The 14,164-nt window shown below is 39.3% G+C and overlaps 1 protein-coding gene across 1 annotated transcript in view; it reads left to right on the top strand.

Annotated features, from left to right (window-relative positions):
* The window catches only part of LOC107704304 (sodium/potassium-transporting ATPase subunit beta-3-like), a 31,913-nt gene extending 20,411 nt beyond the window's left edge, over positions 1 to 11,502 (top strand). Inside the window, exons 3-7 of the mRNA XM_016507191.1 lie at positions 348 to 446; positions 5,223 to 5,410; positions 5,608 to 5,658; positions 10,088 to 10,174; positions 10,553 to 11,502. Of these exons, the coding sequence (XP_016362677.1) occupies positions 348 to 446; positions 5,223 to 5,410; positions 5,608 to 5,658; positions 10,088 to 10,174; positions 10,553 to 10,720 (593 nt within the window). The 3' untranslated portion in view covers positions 10,721 to 11,502. The remainder of the gene's footprint in view (positions 1 to 347; positions 447 to 5,222; positions 5,411 to 5,607; positions 5,659 to 10,087; positions 10,175 to 10,552) is intronic.
* Positions 11,503 to 14,164: the final 2,662 nt, after the last annotated feature.

The following is a 14,164-nucleotide window of genomic DNA, read 5'->3' as shown; positions in this document are numbered from 1 at the left end:
GACATTTCAAGGAGTAGTTTTGCAATTGATGCAAAATTCCCTTTTGAAGTTTCTTATAGTAAATATAAATTTTTGTAGTTATGCTTAGCTCTTAAAAAGCTAGAAATTGGCTGTAACTAAGGAAAATTATTTTTTACAAGTCCTTGTCTGGCCATAATGAAAGACTGGAAAAGTCATGAAGGTGAAAAGGGAAGAGATTCTGTTTTGAAGGAATCTTGCATGGGTAATTTTGAAGTATTGTAAATAGAGAAACTTTATAAAAATGACATAAAATGCACACATTAACATGTATGTGCTGTAACCTGCATCAATATCATGTATATTTGCATGGCATATTTTGTCCACAGGGCTGATGATCAGGCCGAAGTCCTTGGAAATTAAATTTAACCGATCGATTCCCCAGCAATACATCAAGTATGTGCAGCACCTGGAGTCGTTCCTGCAGCGTGAGTCTCATCACTGATTAAAATGCCTTACTCTCTCTCTACGTATTTGCCTTGTCGCAGTATAATGTGATCATGAACACTGCGCCACCTGAACCTACTCCGATAAATCAGAGGATACTCTAACCCACCATTCAGAACCAGTGTTGGAGTCAAGACCCTCCGAGACTTAGACCAGTACTAGACTGCCTAAAACCCAAAACAATGCCAGGCCTTCCAAGACTGAGATCAATGTCAGGCCTCCCCAAGACCCAGTTAAACCTAGATCTCCTAATACCAGGACCCCCTAAGATCTAGACCAGGGGTTCTCGATTCTGGCCCTCGAGGTCCAGTTTCCTGCAGAGTTTAGCTCCAACTTTGATCGAACTCACCTGCCTGTAACTTTCTAGTAATTGTGAAGACCTTGATTAGCTTGTTCGGGTGTGTTTGATTAGGGTTGGAGCGAATCCCTGATTGAGACCCAGAGCCAGACTAGACCTTTCGAGAACCAGATCTAGACCCTGAGCTGATGCTCCAAGAACCAGGCAGTCCATTTGAATGATTTGAAATGGAGAACCAAGAAAATAAGACCCTGAACTCTTGTGAGGTTGAGGTAATGTTACCTTTAGTACAAATGAGACCACAAGATGAGAGCCGCATCCATAAGACTGAGCATTGAGATCCAGACTAAGCCATGTTTATGTGGTTTTGAGAGCTCTCAAGTGCACAAGATCAAGAATCATTATCTCTGTATGGGTGGATAAAAATGTTTGCAACAAATCATATTTGGAGGATATTCTTAATACAGCCAGATTTGAGATAAAATAAAGACACATATTTACTAACATGGGTGTTTTTGTAACCGTGTTGTTCATCAAGGTCATGTTTGGGGCAAGCAACTGCTACACTTAAGAATTTAGGAAGAGGACAAGGTGGTGCAGTCAAATATTTTGCAAGAAAACAAGATAACTTACAATCCATTATATTATGAAAATTATACATTACGTAGAGGCATAGTCAAGTATATCATTTTATTTGTAGCTCTCAATACAAAAACTTCTCAAATAATGTCCTGCCTATGTAGCCTCTGGTTGGATGTGATCTCCCACTGTTGATGGTTAAATGTACTTGAGTTTGCCTGTTCTCTGCGCAAATTGTTATCAGCTGTATGCTATCACCACCCCACCTGAAAGCTTAGAAATTGAAGTCTTTCTTCAATAGATCAGCTAAAGATCAGCTTTAGCAGTCACGAGTGACTCATTTAAGAAGCCTGTGCAATCAAAAGTGGAGTCTTGTGGTTTCTAGTCCGTGTCTGTTAGTTTTGAGATCATGTGTGTCTGCTAAAACCAACATATTTAAAGTCTTTCTTTTCTGGGAAAATAGACCAGAAACATAGAGGTTATGTGCTGCTCAGAGGCATTTACACATTCCTGTCCGATAAAAGACTTGCTCTTTCCTAATTCCACCTACCACTGATTAGCCATAGCAAATCGTGGTTTAGTGGTGTGTATGACAATTGCCTACTTCCTTCTCGGAAGACTGCAACGAACACCTCTTGAAGTCAGAATTCCGACTTGCGTACTTTTGCGGAAATCCACAACTGCAATTTTGCAGAGATGTGCAGCACCCAAGTACTACGTGGCTAATGATAAACACAAGTCAAAATTCCTCTATTACATGTCCTACGCCTGAATATTGATACTCCTATAATGTGGCGATTGAAAAACGGTACGTAAAATGAGTAGTATGTCTAACAGTAGACGAAACATACCCGGATGACCTACTGCTGAAGATTCTGAAGTGCACATCTCATGAGGTCACGGGAGAGGAGTTGTGAATGGCAGTGAAGTGCAGTGAAACCGATGCCGTAGGTCACATGAGAAAGCCAACACGGCGTCCTCTGCAGTCCGGCTGCTAGCAGGCTACTTTGTTGACAATTCTTTTTGTCATCCCCCTCCTCAAGATCCAATGTCCCAATGACTTCAAACGGAACGAAGATTTTAAACTAAAACGATTAATTATTTAAAGAGCAGTACAAACTTTTGATATGTCCTGCCTCTACAACAAAATGAAATGCTCCAACACAGGAATGTTGTGCTTCTCAAATCAAATTGTGAGGTCTTTAAGCTCTTGCTTATTTGAAGCTTTCAAAGACTTCCAAAATGGCCACACTTGTAGATGGGGCTGGGACAATAAATCGATGCATCGCGAATCAAGAAATGATTGTGCAGACCCTCCGAGACTTAGACCAGTACTAGACTGCCTAAAACCCAAAACAATGCCAGGCCTTCCAAGACTGAGATCAATGTCAGGCCTCCCCAAGACCCAGTTAAACCTAGATCTCCTAATACCAGGACCCCCTAAGATCTAGACCAGGGGTTCTCGATTCTGGCCCTCGAGGTCCAGTTTCCTGCAGAGTTTAGCTCCAACTTTGATCGAACTCACCTGCCTGTAACTTTCTAGTAATTGTGAAGACCTTGATTAGCTTGTTCGGGTGTGTTTGATTAGGGTTGGAGCGAATCCCTGATTGAGACCCAGAGCCAGACTAGACCTTTCGAGAACCAGATCTAGACCCTGAGCTGATGCTCCAAGAACCAGGCAGTCCATTTGAATGATTTGAAATGGAGAACCAAGAAAATAAGACCCTGAACTCTTGTGAGGTTGAGGTAATGTTACCTTTAGTACAAATGAGACCACAAGATGAGAGCCGCATCCATAAGACTGAGCATTGAGATCCAGACTAAGCCATGTTTATGTGGTTTTGAGAGCTCTCAAGTGCACAAGATCAAGAATCATTATCTCTGTATGGGTGGATAAAAATGTTTGCAACAAATCATATTTGGAGGATATTCTTAATACAGCCAGATTTGAGATAAAATAAAGACACATATTTACTAACATGGGTGTTTTTGTAACCGTGTTGTTCATCAAGGTCATGTTTGGGGCAAGCAACTGCTACACTTAAGAATTTAGGAAGAGGACAAGGTGGTGCAGTCAAATATTTTGCAAGAAAACAAGATAACTTACAATCCATTATATTATGAAAATTATACATTACGTAGAGGCATAGTCAAGTATATCATTTTATTTGTAGCTCTCAATACAAAAACTTCTCAAATAATGTCCTGCCTATGTAGCCTCTGGTTGGATGTGATCTCCCACTGTTGATGGTTAAATGTACTTGAGTTTGCCTGTTCTCTGCGCAAATTGTTATCAGCTGTATGCTATCACCACCCCACCTGAAAGCTTAGAAATTGAAGTCTTTCTTCAATAGATCAGCTAAAGATCAGCTTTAGCAGTCACGAGTGACTCATTTAAGAAGCCTGTGCAATCAAAAGTGGAGTCTTGTGGTTTCTAGTCCGTGTCTGTTAGTTTTGAGATCATGTGTGTCTGCTAAAACCAACATATTTAAAGTCTTTCTTTTCTGGGAAAATAGACCAGAAACATAGAGGTTATGTGCTGCTCAGAGGCATTTACACATTCCTGTCCGATAAAAGACTTGCTCTTTCCTAATTCCACCTACCACTGATTAGCCATAGCAAATCGTGGTTTAGTGGTGTGTATGACAATTGCCTACTTCCTTCTCGGAAGACTGCAACGAACACCTCTTGAAGTCAGAATTCCGACTTGCGTACTTTTGCGGAAATCCACAACTGCAATTTTGCAGAGATGTGCAGCACCCAAGTACTACGTGGCTAATGATAAACACAAGTCAAAATTCCTCTATTACATGTCCTACGCCTGAATATTGATACTCCTATAATGTGGCGATTGAAAAACGGTACGTAAAATGAGTAGTATGTCTAACAGTAGACGAAACATACCCGGATGACCTACTGCTGAAGATTCTGAAGTGCACATCTCATGAGGTCACGGGAGAGGAGTTGTGAATGGCAGTGAAGTGCAGTGAAACCGATGCCGTAGGTCACATGAGAAAGCCAACACGGCGTCCTCTGCAGTCCGGCTGCTAGCAGGCTACTTTGTTGACAATTCTTTTTGTCATCCCCCTCCTCAAGATCCAATGTCCCAATGACTTCAAACGGAACGAAGATTTTAAACTAAAACGATTAATTATTTAAAGAGCAGTACAAACTTTTGATATGTCCTGCCTCTACAAAAATGCTCAATGCTCCAACACAGGAATGTTGTGCTTCTCAAATCAAATTGTGAGGTCTTTAAGCTCTTTGAAGCTTTCATGGAGGCATCGCGAATTGAGAAATGATTGTGCATCGATTCTGAGATTTTCCGAAGGCATCGTGATTCTCTCTTGAATCGATTCTGAGCTTAGTTTTTAACAGCATATGGCGCTGCGTGCTTTAGAAATAGCCGTATTCTGCTTGCTTCCAGTTCCTTACACACGCACCATTTAAACCTAAAATAATCATTCATAAAGTTCGAAAAGGTTGAAGCGAATTACAAGGATGTTCACAGTGGGCTGTGTTTACATTAATCTCGCATCATAAAAGCAGAAAAGCCGATGTGCAAGTACATTTACCGACTTACATTACTACTTGCACAAGTGCTCTTCTTCGTGAGCATTTGAGTGTGAGGTTAAAAACTAGCCTAGAGCGCCATCTGCTGTTAAAAACTAAGCTCAGAATCGATTCGAGAGAGAATCACGATGCATTCCGAAAATCTCAGAATCGATCCACGAAACTCAATGCATCGATTTATTGTCCCAGCCCTACATGTAGACAAGAAAAACATCTCCCAACCACACAGTTGTGTCAAACTGCTGCTGAAGATTTCCAGCTTAGCACCTTGATCTCACTATCTATTTTCTCTCATTTGCTACTTCAGCGTACAATGACTCTCTGCAGGAGGCGAACGAGCCCTGTCCCGATGGTATGTACTTTGAGCAAGACAATGTTGAGGAGAAGAAGGCTTGCCAGTTCAAGAGAAGTGAGCTACGACAGTGCTCTGGACTGGCTGATAGCAATTTTGGTTATTCCGAGGGTCAGCCATGCATCCTAGTCAAGATGAACCGAGTGAGTCACTGTTTTTACGCTCTTCCCAGTCAAAGCTAGCTGTTAGCTTATGTTCTTCAGACAAATTGAGCCACGGTGCTTATGCAAGGATGCAAAACTTTCAATCCGGCATGCATTGTGCTCCAGTTGCATCTTAGAAATGTAACTTGTTTTTAAATTTAGAAGGGTGTTTGTTCATTGCATATACTCCTTTGCAGGTGATTGGGCTTAGGCCACGAGGAGACCCACATATCAACTGCATAGTCAAGGTAATTCCCAAATCACACTTTGTGTTACTAGCTTCAGAGTGTTCGATGTCAGGATGAGTGTGACATGATGGAGCGAGTCTGAATTAATGTGCATGAGTCTTTCCATCTTGCGTTTTCACACATCTGTTTGTATCTGGTCTCTCTCCACGCTGCCTATAGGGCCAGCAGTTTTAATGGTGGGTAAGATGTTGGGCCCCAGCCCCCTCGTTGTTTCTCCAGGGTCCTTGCCCCGGGCCTTTTCCATCTCTTTGCTGCTTCTCTCCTGTACTGCTTTGTCTCTGGTGCTTTTAACTGCCCTCATTCTAGAAATGATGTATACCTTCAGATCCCCGGTCACTGAGAACGTAATGCAAATTGTGGAATGCTCTAAACTATGGATGTGCATCACTGCGTGTTCATTATTAAGCATATTGAAGAAGCTTCCAGTCTTGGCAAATATTTTCTTTTAACGCTGACCTAGTGGTCAGATTTATAAAAACCTTTGATGTGATGGAATGGTGGCATGTTGGGTAGTCTTGCATAGCCATACTTCAGACAAGGAGTGTCCAGTCCTGCTACTGGAGGGCCACTTTCCTGCAGAGGTTTAGCTCCAGCACACCTGCGTGGACGTTTCTAGTGATCGTAAAGACCTTGGTTAGCAGGTTCAGGTGGGTTTATTAGGGCTAGGACTCAACTTGCTGGAAGATGGCCCTCCATACTCTTAAGAATAATGATTCCAAGAGGCGGTTTTTGCAGTGATGCCATAAAAGAACCATTTTTGGGTTCCTCATTGAACCTTTCCGTGAACCATTTATTCTTAGTGTGAAGAACATTTTAATGATCTAAAGAACAGATGGAATAGGGGCTTTTGCACCGGAGGAACATTTTCATAGTTCCTACATCTAATGGAGGAAGTTCCCACTTTTTGGCATTTTTGCACCATAGGAACTGGGAAAGTCTTTTGGAGGGACTAAATTAGCTCCTACTTCAGAGTAGCGTCTAACCCAGCGATATAGGAGCTACCATTAATGTAGCTGAACACATGCCATACGAAACACCAACATCCATGTAAAAAGCTGTGTAAACCTACACCGTTCACTCCACAATGGAAAACCGTGATAGATTGACAAAGTTAATGTCATTTACCTGTCGCCTTTGTCTGCGGCATTGTTTTCTTCTCAGCCATACTATGAATTTGTGCTCTGCGTTTCACCCATCCCAATGCACACACACAGCAGCTGACCCTTGAAGGTATACAGCGGACACAAAGAAGTGCCCTCTGCTCCTTAGGATCTCTGTGTCCTCTGAACATTAATGCTTTTGCTCTTAAATTATGCTGATGGTTCCTGCTCTTCAATCTTGCCGTTTCTTACTAAATGAACTTCCACTAATAGAGACCTTGCAATGTTTCAATGGGACTTTCACACATGAAACGATTACATTTCCGTATTAACTTTTCCAGTGATATTACCACATCTGTTGTTCACATAAGCAACAATGTTTGGTGTTTTATACATCTTGATAACACTTCTACAGCATCATCAAAACGTCATTAAAGCATGTTGTTTGCAAAAAAAAGTTTTGCCAGATATCGTTAAACGTACAGTGAATGTACAATAGGCCTCGTTCAAGACGGAAACAAACTATTCAAACATGAATCCTTGTCATTTCTGTGACAATTGTTCGTTAAACCATTTTTGTGTCAAATATTCATAAAATCATTCTTGCTCAGTAATGCATTGAACACGAGCAAATTTGTGGAATTGTGTAATTTGTGCGCAAATTTCTTGTTTGTAAAACCATGCTTGTGTACATTTTTGAAATTGAATTGGAAAAAGAGTAATTTGTGTAAATTGTTCTTAAAACCATTCTTGTGTAAAATTCTCACATTAAATTGAACACAAGATTTGAATTTGGCTGTAAAACACCAAGTTAAATTGAGTGCAGCAGTTTACGTAAGAATGGATTAATTAACATTTTACACAAATTAGTCGTGCTTGTGTTTCATGAATGAGGCCCAAAGTCTGCACAATGTTTGTGTATGTCAACTAAATCAAGATGATTAATTACCTCACACACGAGTAAATGACAACTTGTAATGGTGTCAGCTCTTTCAGAATGTTAGTAATTTTACTTATACAAAACCTGAATTATTATAATCAGTAGTATTCTTGGAGCATCTTAACTTTATACATGTTAAAACCATTAATGCTATGTATACATGCCATGCTAGGTAGTCACAGATTACATGTAATCTGGATTACATAATCAGATTCCAAAAATGTAAGTACTTGTAATTAAATTATATTACATAAAAAAAAAAAACCTTGTAATCAGACTACAGTTACTTTTTTTATTGATTACATGATTACATATTATTCACACAATAGCAATAAATTATTCATCATTTGATTACCCCCAATTATTCTTTTTCCATCTTTAAAATTTCCCATGCTTTTGTCTTTTAAAGGGGTCCTATTATGCTTTTTCACTTTTTCAACTTTAGTTAGTCTGTAATGTTGCTGTTTGAGCTTAAAAAAAGATCTGCAAAGTTACAAAACCCAATTCAAAAGCAAATATTTTATTTAACAGAAATCTCTTTTCAAAAACTACAACGAATGACTCGTTTGGACTACAACGCATATTTTCCGGGATTTGTGATATCACAAATGCCGACGAATGGGACGAGACCTGGTTGAGCTGCACTAGAGAAGGCGACGAGTGTTATCACTGTTATCTAGCTTTCCCAAGGCAGATGAACTTAGATTGGTTACAATCATCCGGGTTTAAATCGCGCTCAAATTGATTTGATTTTGACGCAATATTTACACTGAAGCTCGCAGGTGGCTATGATAAGGGGCATGACATTTCCCGACCAGGCACCGAGTGCTGCCAATCACAACACACACTGGCCCAGCTAACCAATCACAGCACATTTCGTATTTCAGAAGGCGGGCCTTCATTTGATACAGGAACTATTCGAGCCGTTCATGCCAGACTGGGGAGAGAGGTGTTGTAATAATGTAAAATATGTGAAAAATACAACCTAGTATGAGAGCATGTTCTAGTACACCCCCAAAACAAAATCAAGACTTTGTAAAAGAGCATAATAGGACCCCTTTAAACACATTCAAATTCACAAATTCAAATGATTTCTTATTTAGCCTACATGTAATGCAGGAACTTTTTTTGTCAGCCGAACCGCTTTCACCTAATATATTTACTTGAAGAACCCCCTGAGATTGTAAATCACACATTTGCATGTTCACGGTTCTCTGATGTTTGTTAATGGTCACATGGCATGGAGGTAAACAAATAAAATATTTCATAATTTTAAGTATGTGTTTTATTTTCATTGTTGTTATTTTAAACTTATGTATTTTCATTTCACATTTTTATGATTTAATTGGTTGCTTTTCATTAAACTCATGAACCCCCTGCAGTTTCTTCACAAACCCCAGTTTAAGAAACTTTGATGTTTATTGCACTTCATGTTAATAACAACAAATAGAACATTTTCTTTCTCTTTGCGTTTTTATTTCAATATGGTACAAGATTATCCTTTTTAAATCAATGTGATAAGTTTTGTCAAAAGTAATCTAAAAGTACTCTAACTATATTACCTAAAATGTGTAATGTAATAGATGACGTTAGCAGCTACAGTTTTTGACATGTAATCTGGAATCCGTAACAGACTACAATTTGCATGTAATCTACCCAGCACTAGCATCAAAAATGCAAAACTGCTGGATGCATGCTGTAAATTTACAGCAAAGGCTGTTCGTGTGAAAGCAACTAATGAAACACTGCACTTTTTTTGGAGCTTCTGTGCAGATTCTTAATAATTACATTCTTTGAATTTGATTATTAAATCATGAATCATGGTCTAAGACTACTGATGCTTTAAAATGACTGTTTAAAACAGCATCTTTTAGTGTTTTTATTATCTTCTTTTTCATTGGACTACACTGTCTGCAAGCATGCATCACTTTGACCTATTCCTAGATACTCAACCATTTCAGAAGCTTACGGCTTACAGCAGATCATCTCATTCGGTTCACTTAATGAAAGATGAACCAGTTATTGAATGCACAGGAGTCTTGGAACTGTTCCTGAGCTTGTTGCTTCCTGCTACTGCTGGATATACGGTATGACTGTGATGGATTCATGCGTTCATATACAGTACATGATGCAAAATCCTGCCAGAAATGTCATTTATAAGAACCTGTTTTCCCCCCTTTCAGTGTGGATTTGTGTATAACCTGCTTTATTCAGATATGTGCTGTCTGTGCATTTGAATGGGGTGCTTATTTTTCTTTGTGTCATCAGTTTGAGTGATGTGAGGACAGTCTGTTGCTACTGGCAACTGCACACGCGTCACATGACACGTGTTGTTCGTAAAGTGCAGCCGTGTGACCTCATCCTTTGTCGTGTTTCTCTCCTGATACAGAGAGAAACTCCCCTGCAGATGCAGTATTTCCCCACTGAGGGCAAACTCGACAAGAGTTACTTCCCCTATTATGGCAAGACATTGCATGTGAGTACAATACAGCTAAATCACTGTTTAATTGTAGGGATGCACAATATACCATTGTCAATAAATCATATAAAATTGTGTGGTGTGTATTAGTTTTAGAATATAGATATATGTATATTTTTATGTATAGAAAATATACAAAGTTCATGTAATTTATACAAATTTTACTAATAAATCTATATAATATATATACAATTATTATATATTAATAAAATGCATAGAAAATATGGGCTATAAAATCATTTAAAGTTATTTTAATGATTTGCATTGGTCTGATTTGTGTCGTTAACGGTAGAAGATAAAATCAGGGCTTGTTTTTAAGTATTAAGCAGAAGTATTTTTGCTGTTTCTGCCGTCTTTGTCTCTTCCCTCCATTAGGCAAACTACGTCCAGCCGGTTGTAGCCGTGAAGCTGCTGCTGGCCGAGGACGACTATAACTCTGAGCTCACCATCGAGTGCAAGGTGGAGGGTTCGGACCTGCTCAACAGCGACGACCGCGACAAGTTCCTGGGCCGCGTCATTTTCCGTGTCAAAGTGTCCAAGTAGCCTAGATCATTCCCCGGAGACGCACGATGTCAGTTCCTCTCACGCAAACCCTTCTCATGTTCATCACGCCCATATCACACACCTTGTCCCCTATGTGACGTCCTACCAGTTCAGTCAGGGCCTTTACGTGTCAAGCGCAGTACAAATGCTCTTTTAGGTTGAAGTTCAAAACTCGTCCTGGATTAAAATGTAGTTGGATGCACACAGACCTTCACTGGCCCTGCGTTACGGACAGGTTGATTCACCCATTTATCATAAAACAAGCCAATGGAAATAAAATGTCAAGGTAAAGAGAAGACGCATACTTTCTCCTCCGATGCCTCCTCATACGAGAGAAGCTCTTGTCATCGTGTAGTCAGTATAGGGACCTGTAAATAGATGCATCAACACATCATGTGGATGTGGTCTGCTCCCCTCATAGTACTGTTTAGCCTGCCATGTGTGTGCGTGTGATGTGAAGCCTCTGTGTACATATTTAATGGATTTTAAACACTCTTTTTCTCTGTCATTGCTCTCACATCGTCTGACTGCTGTAAGAAATCAAGAGTATGAAATTATATAATAGCTGTAATTTAAGATTATTGAGAAATGAAAAAAATAAAAAAATAAAGAGGAGGGTTGGGAGGGGGAACCGCCAAAAAACACCTAAATCAAACCTGGTTTGAAACCCGTCCACCATCTGAGGGAAAGGATTTTTTAAACCTCTGCAGAAACTGTTCTTTGTGCAGATGCCTTACGATCTGTATGAGTTCAAAAATCTTGAAATAAAAGTGATTTTAAACGAAGATTCGTTTGGAGTGTGTGGAGTGCTTTCTTCATAGATCATCTGAATACATGTGGAAGTTATTAAACTTCATAGCAGCACTTAATTTAAAATAATCCTTATTTAAAATGCATAGAATTACATTGTGAATATCACAGTCATTTTGTGAAATTTTTATTGCAATGTGAAAAAAAAAAACTTTCCAATTTGAATATATTGTAAAATGTAATTTATTCCAGTGATAAAGCTGTATTTTCAGCATCATTGCTCCAGTCTTCAGTGTCACAAGATCTTCAGAAATCATTCTAATATGTTTGATATGGTCGTAAAGACGTTCTGCGTCTAAATAAACGCAATTCTTTTCAAGAAAAAAGAGACAGAAGCAGTAGTTGTGAGTGGGGAGGGGTATATATATATATGTATATATACACACACACACACACACACACAGTGGAGACCAAAATTAGAGAACAATCTCTAAATACTTGATTTTTTTGGAAATATTGTTAATCTTCATCGGCTCAAAATTTGAAGGAATAATTCTAATATGCTGATTTGCTGCTCAAGAAATATTTCTGATTATTATCAATGTTGGAAAGATTTCTCCACTTAATACTTTTGTAGAAACTATGATTAATGATTATGATTAACTGTGAAAAATTTCCAGATTCTTTGATGAATAGAGCAGCAACTATTTGAAAAGATAAATAAATTATATATATATATATATATATATATATATAACACACACACACACACACACAGTGGAGACCAAAATTAGAGAACAATCTCTAAATACTTGATTTTTTTGGAAATATTGTTAATCTTCATCGGCTCAAAATTTGAAGGAATATTAGCTGTAGGTATACCACTGTTACACTAAAACGTAAAAAAAAAAAGCATTTCAACAAAAGCCTTTATTTTGTGAAAAACAGTGATCAAAATTAGAGAAAAGTAATCACTGTAGCACGAAAGATTACAACTAAAATTTTGGAGGCTTACAGCTGTCAGAAATGAGTAGGGAGTGTAGATGACTTCAGCTCAGGACATCACTAGTCTCTCACACTGCGCTGCTGTGATCTTGCTCCTCTCTTCTTCGGTAACTGTAGTGGGTTTCTTAGCCATAACTTTGTAGCCAAGGATTTTCCAGAGAATTTCAATCAGGTTTAGATGAGGACTCTGGGCCGGCCATTTCATTATTTCAGTGTTCTTGGCTTCAAGGCACTGCCTTACCTGTTTTGTAGTGTTACGGGAACATTGTCTTGCATGAAAATTGTAGGCTGATTGGGAGATGCTTGCAGGGAAGGAATCGCATGTTGCTGAAGGAGGTTCTGATAAACATTTGCATTCACCTGCCATGTGGTGCAGAAAACATCCCCCAAAGCATGATACTTCCTCCTCCACCTTCCACTGACTTCTTTACGCATTTGGGCTTCAGTCTTTCCTCAGTTTGACGCTGAAGATAATGTTTCACATCTGACCCAATTAAACTTGCTCTCATCACTAAAGTGAACTTTGGACCAGCTCTCCTCTCTCCACACAACATGCTCCTCAGCAAAGGTGAGCTTAGCCTTTTGATTCTTTCTGCTGATGAGAGGCTTGGTCACTGCAGAGTGCGCTTTCAGTCCGACTTCTCTTAAACGTGAGACAGATCCTTACCCTGTTCAGTGCTGAACTGGCAAGCAATTCCAGCTGCAGTGCTGAACCGATTCACCTTTGAGAGTCTCCACATTATCCTGTCTTCTCGTGCTTTTGTCTTACGTGGATGACCAGCCTTTTTGGGGGGACTTGAATGAATTATTGTCATTGTAAGCCTGCAATATTCTAGAAATCATAGATTTGGAATGACAAACTTCTCCTGCAGTGGCTGAAAGGGTGTCCCTTTGGCCTTCATCTAGACAACCTCCTGTTGCAGGGTTTCAGTCACCTTAGAGCTGCCCACAATCTTGCAATCTCAGTGAAAATTGGAGGAATGCTGCCAGTTAAATAGGGTTTGTCATATAATTAAGGAAATTAGCAGACCCCCAAATGTGTGCGGTGGGTTTAGTGGGGGGTAATTGAGAATGAATGGAGGAAAGTCACGTGAGAGGAGGCAATGCCTCCATCGAGATATGATTGGATATGACTGGTTATGTTTGGCTGTGATTGGTTCATGGATAAATCCTGCCTCTCGTGTTCATGCGTGTTCTGCATTCACGAATCAGTCTGAATGAACAATATGACTTAATGGGAAGACTAATTTAAAAAAGTAAGTAAACAGCTCACTTAGATATAACCATCTTGTTACGTTAAAATAAGTCTTAAAAATGGCTTGAAAACATGATCTGTGGGAGTTTTTAGTGAGTAATAATCATCTTGGTAAATTTAAAGTAAATCTCTGTGTCTGTGACCAATATTTACCAAGCTTTGATAACTGATGATCCGAAAAATTCAAAAATAGTTAAAAGTTAACATAAGTTCACAAATAAAATAGAATAAGAACTGATGATTTGGAATCAGCTTTTGCAATCCGCAAGGCTTCCGTGACTGACAGTAGCGCAGTCTCAGTTGAATGGCCACTCCTGAAACCTGACTGGTTAGCATCCAGTTTGTTGTTCTGTGAAAGAAACAATGATATCTGGTTGAAAACAACTCTTTCGAGGGTTTTCGCTATGAATGGAAGGAGAGAGACAGGTCTGTAT

This window comes from Sinocyclocheilus anshuiensis, unplaced genomic scaffold (genome assembly GCF_001515605.1).
Source record: "Sinocyclocheilus anshuiensis isolate Anshui unplaced genomic scaffold, SAMN03320099.WGS_v1.1 scaffold1493, whole genome shotgun sequence".
Lineage (NCBI taxonomy): Eukaryota > Metazoa > Chordata > Actinopteri > Cypriniformes > Cyprinidae > Sinocyclocheilus > Sinocyclocheilus anshuiensis.
This window is presented reverse-complemented; position numbering and strand designations above follow the sequence as displayed.